At 36.4% G+C, this 12,872-nt stretch overlaps 1 protein-coding gene across 2 annotated transcripts in view; it reads left to right on the top strand.

Annotated features, from left to right (window-relative positions):
* Positions 1-4,693: 4,693 nt before the first annotated feature.
* The window catches only part of LOC127423725 (leucine-rich repeat transmembrane neuronal protein 4), a 150,348-nt gene continuing 142,169 nt past the window's right edge, over positions 4,694-12,872 (top strand). For both annotated transcript variants that reach the window (XM_051668260.1, XM_051668261.1), the window contains exon 1: positions 4,694-4,908. In XM_051668260.1, coding sequence (XP_051524220.1) covers positions 4,905-4,908 — 4 coding nt within the window. In that variant the 5' untranslated portion in view covers positions 4,694-4,904. The remainder of the gene's footprint in view (positions 4,909-12,872) is intronic.

Below are 12,872 nucleotides of genomic sequence, written 5' to 3' on the forward strand. Positions count from 1 at the left end.
CCAAACCCCAAACGTAACCATCAGTGGAGTAAAAATTTAATGTTAGAAGGAAAAATGCAACCTCTGAATCGTGTTGGTCACTAATTATGCAAATGTGTTTACTTCCTGGTTTCAATATGGGATTCGAATCCAGGTCTCCCATGCTGCTGACGCGACGTGCTTCTGGTCGCACCACAAGGGAGGGTAAACATGCTGGAGACAATGCAAAAATGTCTTATAGGAGTGAGTAGGTGTAATGTGGCCGATCCTAGGGTATTGAAACATTTAGAAACAACATGCCAAACTTCCTGCGTTATCATGTTGCTTTGGTTCTGCAAGAACTATTGAAGAACCTTTATTTTGAAGTGTTTTTGATTTCATTTTTACTTTTAAACATTGATTATTGACGTTATTAAGTCTAGTTTACATCTCCATTATGTAAATTTCCTTCCTGTTTTCCTCCAACATGTTCTCCATGAATTCCTCTTGTTGTCGCCAACCACCCGTGAAGATGTTGCTTTGGTACTCATTTGCATTTGTTTTCCATGCATCATCGCAGTGTGTCCAGAGCTCATCGGCACAACAGCGATTGGCCTTCTGTGTGGCTGAACGCACAAACAACAGACGCACAACACAAACAATCTATTCCTCAGAGGCATGAACCTGCTGTCGCCTTATTGTCCTTGATCATCTGTATCCTCAATTGCCATGGACGGCTTCCCTCTCGCCTGTTGCAGAGTGGCAGAATCGCCGTGATTGGTGCTGCCTGGCTGTATCGTCAAGGGCCAACTGCAGCGCATTAGAGCTATGAGCTCGAGTGTCCATTATCTCTAATTAGGCAGGCTGTACAGGGCAGATACAGACAGCCACTTTGGAAATTATGGTGTTGACCCTGACATAGAGTGACATTAGGAGGTCACATGCTCTTTAAACTTTTGTTTATTCATTAAGTGTCTCATAAAGTGAGTGGGATGCTGTTAAAATGGCTAAGAGAAATGAATTGCTTATGTAAACCAATGAAAAGTCAAATTAAGCAATATCACTTGAAGAGAGCTCTTGTACTGAATATTTGAATGAATGTGATTTGGCAACAGGTAATAGAGCGCAACAGACTGTAAAAATCCCATTCCTTTGTCTACATAGGGGAATTGATTGTTAATGATAACTTGTAAAACATTTAAAAACAGACCTAATGTGAGCTCAGAGGTTGTTATCGAGGGTATATGCTTTTGTTCATTTTGAAGAAAAAATAGTTAGTGTATAATAGCCAAATTCCTGGTGAAGAACTACACTAGCCATGATCCTGAAGAGAATGATCCACCAATCAGACAATAGCGGCAAAAAAAGTGCACCAAAAGAGCTCTGCATCGACCGACACTCCCGTGACACACTGTGAATGACGCAATCAAGTCTGTCTCCCTACATTCTCAACCTACTTACAAATTTGGATATATCTAAATATTATAAAGATTTTATACATATAATCAACAACTTTAAATCAATATTTGTTTATTTTCCATTGTATTTAAACCAATTATGTCAGTGGCAATTCTTCATGAAAATGTTATTCATTCTCTCAGTAAAGACGTCCTTTGTCAGTTTATATATATATATATACATATTCAGAATAAACAATTTTTATGAAAAATGTAGGGTGTTTGCGGTGCATAGCAACACATCAATTTGGTGCATTAATATGGAATGTGCTGTTACAAGTTTGTTCATAGTAATTTTACAATGCCTTTAATTTAGATGACAGGAATTGTTTAAAGACATAAATTTAGATACAATAACAATAATTCTGATTATTTCAAACAGGATATTCAATGTGAATCTAAAATGTGAGGGGTGGGGGCAATGAATCATTCACTCTAAGACCAGAAATGTGCATTAAATGTGCACTGAGTAATTTTTCCCCCATTAAAAAAACATTTACTCCTAAAAAAATTAATTGTAATTTTGAAACATTTGTATAAAATCATGAGCACTTACATGAGATGAGGACTCCAGTGATATCAGTAACCTTATAAAAGCTGTTTTGTTCTACATGTGGGAGGGGGCGCCTCATGGGGGCTGCCATTTTAGAATCACATGACCAGCTGAATACTAATCACTTAATCTCAGTAACTATCTAGTTATTGGACACTTTCACTCTTGGATTAAATTAATCATGGCTGATTGTGAATAGTGAATTTGTACAATGGCATCTGTAACTGAAAACTATAAATTTTGAATGATGCTGCATCCATACCACTAGGTGTCACTGTAAGTCCAAGATGACACAAACAAAAAGTTACTGAGTGCACCTTTAAGAAAGTAATTTACATTTATATATTATTATGCTCAAATGACAGCATTTGTGGCATAATTTTGATTTCCATAATTTTTTTCTGTACAAAGTTCTATACAATTTTACAACTTCGTTGTCATGACGACATAACAACATAAACCCTAAAACAACCATAAAAAACAAAAACCAAAAATTCTCCCCTTTTCTCCCCAATTTTGGCATGCCCAATTCCCAATGCGCTCTAAATCCTCGTGGTGGCGTAGTGACTCGCCTCAATCCGGGTGGCGGAGGACGAATCTCAGTTGCCTCCGTGTCTGAGACCGTCAATCCGCTCATCTTATCACGTGGCTTGTTAAGAGCGTTACCGCAGAGACATAGCACGTGTGGAGGCTCATGCTATTCTCCACGGCATCCACTAACAACTTACAACGCGCCCCACCGAGAGCGAAAACCACACTATAGCGACCTCGAGGAGGTTACCCCATGTGACTCTACCCTCCCTAGCAACCGGTCCAATTTGGTTGCTGAGGAGACCTGGCTGGAGTCACTCAGCACCCCCTGGATTCAAACTCACGACTCCAGGGGTGGTAGTCAGCGACTTTACTTGCTGAGCTACCCAGGCCCCCATAAAAACTATTTTTTAAACAACTTTACAGCTTAAATAACACAAGTTTTAACAGAAGAATTGATGTAAATGTTTTTATAAAATTACAATCTTCACATGCCTGCCTTTAAACAGTGGAGATGATAGTGGACTTCAGGAGAAATTCCCCCACACTCTGGACCCCACACACCCTGCCCACTCCCCCTTGAACTATTGCCCTCTGGCTGGCGCTACAGAGCACAGAGTGCCAAGACATCCAGGAACAAGAACAGTTTTTACCCTCAGGCCATTTTCCTCATGAATGATTAAACTGCCTCAGGACTCATGTAAATATATATCTCATGTACATATGTAAATTCACATATTTAATTCAATAACTGTACATACCCCTACCTTGCACATACATTACCACTTGCACATGTACATATGCCATTCTGTTATATGTCCTATTATTTGTGTTTATTTATACTCTTACCTTGTCACTGTAATGCTCTGTGTGCACTTGTTTCTCCTATCACCAAAACAATCCCTTGTGTATGTGAGAACACTTGGCAATAAAGCTCATCCTCATTCTGATTCTGATTAAACCCTCTAAACATTGGCCCCATTCACTTCCATTGTAAGTGCGTCACTGTAACCTCATTTTTTATGGGTTTTTTTAATTTATTTACCTGTATTTTTATTTATTTATTTATTTAAGAAAAGGAGGAACGAGTTTAAATTAATTTTTTGTGGTAATCAACAGTATGCCGAAAATGCTGTTTATTGTCCATTAATTATGAATACTAGACCTATATCCATTTTTTTTAAAAATCATTTTCAACCTTTTCTGAACTTTTCAACTTCTTTTTGTGAATTTGTTTGCTTGAAACATGTTTGTGTGCTATTGTTCTTCCAAATGAATGTCACTTGTTTTGATATTCTGTTACCTAATGCAATGCTATTCATACACTGTAACCGAGCTTATTATTATTATTATTATTATTATTATTATTATTATTATTACTTTCCATGCAAGTAATTATCTCACGAGTCATATGCAATCTTCTATTAATGAAAGCATTTAAAAGAAGCATGACAAAATATAAGCTTCACACTTACCGACTATACGGAATGTTAAACCCCATATTTGCGTCTCTAAGTATAAGAAGACATCACCTACTTAATCATATGTAGCCCTGTATAACTGCAATTAAAGCATATTAATATTAGATGTCATCATTTCAAAGAACCATTCAAGAATGTTTAGATTCCCTACCTATTTACGGGCAAACGCTCTGAATGGAGCAGGAGGGAGGAGGGGTGCATGTCTCTTAGTTCCCACCAGAAGAGGGCAATCCGATGCATCGGACTTGCAAAAGAGGGTTAAGCAATGGTGTGACTGCACCAGTTCTGAGTGCAATCACACACTCCTCAAACCTTCTTATATTTGTGACAGATGATCGAAGAAAGAATAGCAACATAAATGTGGCAAATCAGCACAATCTTCTCTGAGCTCCTTTAAGATCAGCAGATATCTGGAATACACCACTCATCCTGCGCGCAGCGTTCCATCTATACAGGACATAAAACGAGAGATTTTGAACATCCCTTGATTGGCTTTCTTTATAACTGCTCACTTCAGCGAATGTCGGATGGCGCGCTTTTGCGCAAACCTCTCCAAACTTTCCGTTTCCAAGTGGAGGCTGTTCTGATGTAAAGGATATACTCGCACACAACTGTATATGGTCTGGAAATGTCCTTTATGTTTGGTCATTCTCGTTAAGAAAATCTAAATGATTGTTTTTGCATGCTTGGAAAAGCTCGAAGGATTTCACCGGCGTTCCCTTGGGCATGTTGCTTAATAGCGCAACTGCGGAATTGAAATAGCGCTCCTGTTGCCGGAGTTTTCTCAAGCTCGCCAGCATCTCGCGCACCGCAGCTTTTGGGCAGGTGCTCCTTTCTGCGCGTTTGAAGACGGTACCATGCGGGATCGGGAATCAAACACCAAAAGGCTGTAAAGACCTTCTGGAATCCGACAATTACGCAGAGATGGGTAGGTTTCAATTGTTTTTGCTTTGGCTCTGTACTCTGATTTGACTCCCTGTGGTCTATTTGCTCTTTAGCGACAGTTAACAGTCCTGTGACGATATGCATACCAGAGATGACAAAACCCTAATGCATGCGATATTTTCTTAAAACACTGTACCATTACAGCGTGCATTGTATTATAAGGAAGTGATGCATGTGTTTGAGGTAAATAAATGTGTCTCTGAAGATGTCCTTGGTGGTCGCGCGACAAAAAGCATACCTGTGCAGACCCCATATAGACACCGAATTCACGTGAAAATGTTGCATTGCATGGGTTGTGCATGCATTGTAAAATCAACAGGCTGCCTCTGTATATGTGAAGCTTTGCTGCCCTGATAGGACTCGATGATGATGCTTATAAATTCGTGTGAGATTAACTCGCATCTATACTATGCAATGCCTCATTTGTCCTTGTGCATAACATATCGAACTGTCAAAGCAATGTTTATTATACTGTACTTAATGTCCACTGTGTGAAACACTAATAATAACCAACTATATGCATTATATGAAGGACATGCAAAACGTTGAGATACGCGTAAGGATTGCTGTGTCAGTTCTTGCATCCTTGCAAGAAAATATACATAAAAAAAAAAAATACTCTGTAGACTTTTGATTAATGCTTTGGGGCAGATCTTGCGATAGTGCAAAACTGGGATTTACTCTTTGAAAACATCGGTTTTATGGAGTCATTCGTTTTGCTTGGAGTATAGAGGTCTTGATTCTGTTTTATCTGTTGGCTGCCCCTTTTCCCAATTGTAAATGTAAGAAAACAGAAACTTTCATCCCATGGGATGCCTCTAAAATCATTCTGTAATTCTTGAGAGCACATATTGTGCAGTAGCCCCCTTCATACATAATCATAATCAGATCAGAAATAATACCCCGCCTCCACCATTTCTTAGTGACCACCCTGCATACTTTATTGTGCATGAAAAAAAGTAATACATAAGAAGATAGTATGACTTTAAGGCAAGGTTCGCTCCAAAATGGACATTCTGGCATTATTTACTCACCTTAATGATGTTCCAAACCTATTTGACTTTCTGTCTTGCATAGAAGGAGGTATCTAACAGAATGTCCACTCTTTTCCATACAGTGAAAGTGGTGGTGATCACAGCTGTCTCTGGTCACCATTCACTTGAACTGAAGGAAAAAGAGGAGCTTGGATATTCTGCCTAACATTTCCATTTGCTCCACACAAGAAATTTATTTTTTTGAGAAAATTGGAATTATCATTATAAAGGCTTGATGTCTTGGTACTTGGATGTGTGCTGAGCACTTAATGTATGTATGTCTGCTGTTTTCTTGACTCGTTATATTGAGATTTCAGAACTACCTTTGGTGATGTTATCCAGCACTGCAACATTAGACAATTTAAATTAAAGATTAATAAAGACATCCCATGGAAATGTCTGGGTGAATCTCTCAAACAACATGTTCAGATCATATTTTGACATATTTGAAATTGAAGCCTACTTATATTTAGGCCAATTAAGATGTTTTGTTTTTTTTTCCTTTCCATTTTGACATTAATTTCATGATTAAGCACCCATCCAAACTCTAACGCTGTAATGCAAAAAAATATTTTTTCATGAGAAAATAAAATATATCTTATGACATTAAAGCACATCGTCCCCTGATATTCTTAGTAATGCAATGCAAAAACATAAAATAATATAAGCATCTAAATTTCATTAATTCAATACAGTAAAACAGAAATTCAATTACTGTAATATGGCAATGCAAATAGTCCTTTCTGTATATAATGTTTTTTGTTTATTAAAATCAGGATTTATTATATAGGCTTCTGCCAATAAAAATCAAAACAAATAATTATTTTATTTCATTTCAATTACTGTAATACAGTAATGAAAATATTTCTGTTTGAAAACAATGATTAAAAATATAACATGATAATACATTTAGCATATATTCTTAGTAATGGAATGCAATGTACAATGTATTGCTCTTGATTGGGGTTGAAATATGACCTGGACACAAGTTTTAATTAAAGTCTTAATTTACAACATAAATAGTTTCTTTTAGTCTATTTATTTATTCATTTATTTTCTTGGGCAGCATTCTGCAGTGTGAAACAGGATGTAACTGCAGAACGGAAATTTGTGTCATAGTATTGACCAGAATTTAGCTGTCATGCCACCAACATGTTATGTTGCAGTATCTGTCACTCAGTAATCGATATTATTGTCCCATGCTGTCATGTTTAAACAACACTGTTCAGAAATCCAAGATTATAATAGCACAGCATGAATAACAAGTACTTACTGTCATATTACCTTCAAGTACCTTACTGCAATATTATAATGCTACAGAACAGATAAGACTCGAAGCTAATTCTCCAGACCCCCTCCTGTCTCACTCTCTATCTACCTGTCTCGAAAAACACAGCATATGAATAGACATCTAGACATATGAAGTTTCCCTTATTAAATGCCTAACAGCTTTATCATGTAATAGCGTGAGGAGGATGTCAAAACAGATAACTAGAGAGGGAGAGACTGAAAACCTGTCACGCAATGAGAAATGGACACAGTAGCCAAATGCGTGTCTGAGTTTTGATTGTCTTAACTGTGAAAACGGATTCTCGTGATACGACGCACGCTGTCAGGGGAAATTAAAATGGGGGTTATGGAAATATTTCGTTTGATGGGAATAAAGAAAAAGTTCAGATGTGCAATCTCTTTTGTGACTGTTGGATTTGGGCTCTGATTTGAATGTGATGGGATTGCCGTAGAGTTGTTCAATTTTCTGTCAGTTCATCTATGTTTGAGATTAGCACTTTTGGTTTTGGATTATGCTTTTCCTGCTCACACAGAAACAAATCACAGATGGGATTATCATTCAGAAGTTGTCTTACCATTGCTGTGATATTTTCCAAAGCTTTGGTGATGCTGTAAAGAATTTGTGCTTTTAGTTTAGTTGTTTTAAAGACCCTAAGAATAGGAATGGGAGCCAATTCCAAAAAAAATTAAAAAATAAAAATCGATTCTTTGATTCCAAGGTGTTTGGAATTGAAAGGTAACTCCGCTTAGGTGCATGACATGATCCTTTGTCATTCATACTCTCAATAATAAATGGTGTGTAGTATGTTTTATATTGCATTGCTTACCTTAAGAATTGAGGAAATGAGTCTGGAATCGACTCTTAGAATCAATTCCATCGAATTCGGAGTTGTTTCCAAAATTTCTGGAATCGATCTGCCCTACTTAAGAAATAACTTAACATGTGCAAATATATTTTCTGTATTGACATATCTTCTACTGAAAGAGGAAGTGTAGGTGGGGCATATTGAAGGGCTCATCTCTTTTTTTAAATGGCCAGAAGGCTTTGGTTTGTTTGGCACTCATGAACTGTAATTTACTACTTGCTAGTCAGTTGTAGGTGGTATTAGGGGGTGGGGCATTCTCATTCTAGAGAGCATTTGATTGGACAAAAATCTATATAGTGCAAGATGAGTGTCAGATATATTTTATCCATTTCTCCTGAAGAGAAAGCATTTTACAAGTATTTTAAATGTGTATATCTGCTAAAAGTGAAATTTGCACTGTTTAGAAGTACACTAACATATAAATGACCTCAAAATTAACACACATAGGCAAACTCTTAAACTCAAACTTTAATCTAGATTTTATGGGGTCTTTAAATGAAGGAAATTGCAGGAAAAAGTACACTACAAATTTTTACAAAAAACAAAACGTTGTCTGAGCTATGCCGAGAAATTAAAATAGTTACTTACGAGAAAATTATTGACAGTAAGAATGAAAAGCATGATGAGAAATGGTTCATATTGAAAACTCTGACATTTGATGGCAGACTTTGGTCTCTTGGCAAATCTGCGGACAGTCTGAGATCTTCTAAAACTCTAGAGAGACACATGTGAGATTACTGAGGTCTTTTTCTCAGGAGAACAATTTCTGAAGAAGGGCACTTCAGCAAAAGTCTCAGTTTGCTCTCTATTTCATCTCATTGCTGTCTTGGAGAATCAAGTGAGATACTGTATTAAAGGGATCTCATTTGTGATTTGTCTTTCCCATGGGTATCTAGCATACCATTAGTCAGATTGCTTCTACCAAGGGAAAGGCTTTGCAGAAACTGTGGATTTGATATCAGAATGTGTTCGGTGGTGAGCTGATGAATGAGTTTTAGGATCAAGGGCTGGTTTGCATGCACTATTTAACTGCATCTTGGCTTCCATTTCTTTAGCATGATGAATTGGAAGGAGGAGGTTGGGGAAGGGCAAGATGGAGTTACGTTTTCATGCATATACATGGAGAAAGATGTGAGTTGTGGGTGACTCTAGCCATTACACCTTGAGAGTTCATTAAAACTTAGAAAATTTGCATGCAAAGACTTTGTACAGTTGCTCCTTGTATCTTTGCATACCTTTTGAGTAACTTGGCATGATCTTGCCCAAGGTGTTCCGTGTAGCTGGTAACATTGCAGAGAGCAAATTGATTAACCCGCCCCTCTTTTTCTAATTAGGCTGTCCTGGCCCTCCCAAGCGACATGTTGAACAAATTTAAAGGCTGGAATTTTTTACACTGGCCTAAATGAAGACAAAACATAGTACTGTAGAATCATATATACTTACTTTATGTAGAATCTATGTATCTCCATTCTGAACAACCACAGAATGTGTCAGGTTTCCTAATAAGGTGAAATTTTGAACGCTGTATAATTATTTCTTAGCCAGAAAGTTTTTGGTGGCTTTAATTAGTGGTATCTGCTAAGGCTAGCATCTCTATTACTATAGCTCATGCTTAAGGTTAAGGATTTAAACATACTCCTAAACCTAAGCATTAAACTTCATTGCATGACTTGTCCCACACTGTTTGTGCTACATAAATGAATGATACCTCAAATCATACCTTGCTGAGAAGAGGTGTATTGCTTTTTCAAACAATTGGCCTTACGGTTTTTTTGCCTGCTGAAAGATAAAACAGTTGACAAAATCCCAAAGATTTATATTAAGGGACGGACCCGAGCTACCATAGAGACTTGGGATTGGTACGTTTGACCGGGGCCAGTAAACAACCACTTAGCAACCACTTTTTTAAAACATATTATTCACAAAATGTAAAAGTCTAGTTTATAATTAGTCTAGTCATACATAAATATGATATATGTTCATACAGTATTATGTTCATACAGTATAAAATAAAATAAAACATTTGTAGTATTTTTAAATATATGTTGCATATATCACAACATTAAAACCACCTGCCTAATATTGTGTAGTTCCTCCTCGTGCCGCCAAAACAGCGCCAACCTGCATCTCAGAATAGCATTCTTCTCACTGCAATTGTACAGAGCGGTTATCTGAGTTACTGTAGATTTTGTCAGTTCGAACCAGTCTGGCCATTCTCTGTTGACCTCTCTCATCAACAAGGCGTTTCTATCCGCAGAACTGCCGCTCACTGGATGTTTTTTGTTTTTGGCACCATTCTGAGTAAATTCTAGAGACTGTTGTGTGTGAAAATCCCAGGAGATCAGCAGTTACAGAAATACTCAAACCAGCCCTGTATGTACTGTATGTGACTTAATATCAGTCAAAACAGCATACAGTATGAACATAAATTTCATATGTGTTTTACATATATTGCCATGTATCAGATTTCTGTATGGTTTATGGTAAGCATGAAGCTTATTCTCAAACCAGACAATATGTAACACTATTAGGGGTGCCACTTTTGAAGTTTTAATATAAGGGACACTTTAATGGGGGGGGGGGGGGGGGGGGGGGGGGGTGTTGAGTTATTAATAAAAATTGTATATCCTTTCTTATACAGTATGCTAAAATGAGAGCTTTCCTGACCCATGACTTATATAAAAAAAAAAAAAAAAAAAAAAAAATACATAATTTATATGTTAAAAATATATTTATTTTAGTTTTGTTTTTTTCAATTATTTGTCGTCTTTATCTTATTTTATATATATATATATATTGGATGGTTTATACATGTTTTATTTATTTTTTAATAATTTGTATTGATTTTTTATTTTTTCCTTCACCTGTACTTGTCTTTATGATTGTATTCATACATTGTTTGATCTTATTGAACATTTATATAAAAAAAACTCCACAGTTTTACCACCATTTGTGGACTTTTCAGACGGTCCCTTACCACATCCTCCACAGTATTAGCACGTTTTAGCACAATGTGTGGACTTTTCAGATGGTCCCTTAACCACCGTAGGCAAATCTTCCAACTTATATCAATGTTAAATTGCTGGAATGATTTCACCGTGACACCATCTGACCAGCTTAAATACGGGACAAATCGTGTCCCGTATTGATCCCGTATTTTACGGGACGGGTGGCAACCCTAAACACTATACACACTTCCTCTGGATTTGCATTGTAGAAAGACTTATACTTTTCACAGAGTTTGACAACATATATATGTTTTATTTTTTCAGGGTAAATATTGCAAACTTATTTTCTCTCTTAATGTAGGCTAATTTTTATTTTTTCTTTATTTTTTTATATTACTGTACTTTGTATTAACAAACTAGCAAGCTAGTCAACACTGCTGCAGTGGCGTTTATCTTGTCACTACACAATCTATCCTGAATTGTAGTTAGCGACATCCTCAAGATTACTGATAATTTAAACTGCAGTCAAATCAAAAGCTAATACAGGGGAACAGATTATTTAAGAGGTTGAGTATTATTATTGTCTTGTTTTATTTGTTAGCTAGCTATCTTGTTGAATGATTAAATCCTTAGTTTTATTTTAATGTTGTACATTTTATGCTAACTGTTATGTTAAATTGCTTAGTATTGTTGACATGAATTAACTGGATTGCATACATGGCTACACACCTTTCAACTATAGCACCATTAAGTAAAATTTCAAATACAGCAGCTGAGGGATTTATGGTAAATTTAGCATCCCTCTCCTCCTGATTTTTCCTCCTTTGAAAATCTGTGGAAACATTAAAGTGGATTTAGGTTTGTTTGTTTTTTTTTTTGGAGCAAAAGGAAATGCTTTAATAACATATGCTATAATCTCCCACTTTACTGTTAGCTGCATTGTTTCCAATGCTATTATTTACTTTTGTGTAAATGTGGAATGTGAAAAGGGTCCATAGGCCTTAAACTAACCATGAACCTCTGCTACTTTGCGCTCTTAAACATCTACTACAGACTCTTCAAAAAGACATTAGGGACTGTGTTTGTCTCATTATTTTAAATAAATTCGAAGGCAATTTGCAAAGCCATACTGAACCGATTGTCCTGTAGATAACGGATTGTTTGTCCAGCATACACTTGGTCGCCAAGACTATTAGATTAGCCTGTTTTATTCAATTGACCTACACAAATGCTCAGATTAGATGTGGAGGCCAGTAAACAGTGGCTAGCCCGGATGATTTAAGCAAATTGCTGCTCAGCGCTCCACTCATCATTGTAGACTTATACAGTTGCTTTTATACTTACAATCATGATTTTGCATTATTTTGTTTAGTAATTTGTTTTATAACTGAGTCAATGTGTAATAGATAGTGAACCAACCATGAAGTAGTGTGATAAGTTTTATTAACTCCTTTCTTGGAATAAAGTTACTCTTGCTTATAAAGCTGTATTGGTTGCTTCAAGGTAAAATTATATTTGTTTCATTTTTAAGTATATAATTTCATTAAGCACTGACATGAACTGACATTTCTGAAGAATGACAAATATTGTTCAAGCCAAACAGTTTGCATAGAAATCATGTTAATGTAAAATGAAGAGGAGGAAAATTTAAATTCTGACTCGCAGCAATACGAATTAAGTTCTTACTTCCCTCTTACGTGCAATATTTTATTCAGTAATCATTGGCTATGTAATTTGATAGCCTATTTCGTACAAACTGTATAGTGGGGCAAATTAATTTACTAATCCCTAAAAAGAATGCTTGTAAAT

This window comes from Myxocyprinus asiaticus, chromosome 33 (assembly GCF_019703515.2).
Source record: "Myxocyprinus asiaticus isolate MX2 ecotype Aquarium Trade chromosome 33, UBuf_Myxa_2, whole genome shotgun sequence".
NCBI classification, from domain to species: domain Eukaryota; kingdom Metazoa; phylum Chordata; class Actinopteri; order Cypriniformes; family Catostomidae; genus Myxocyprinus; species Myxocyprinus asiaticus.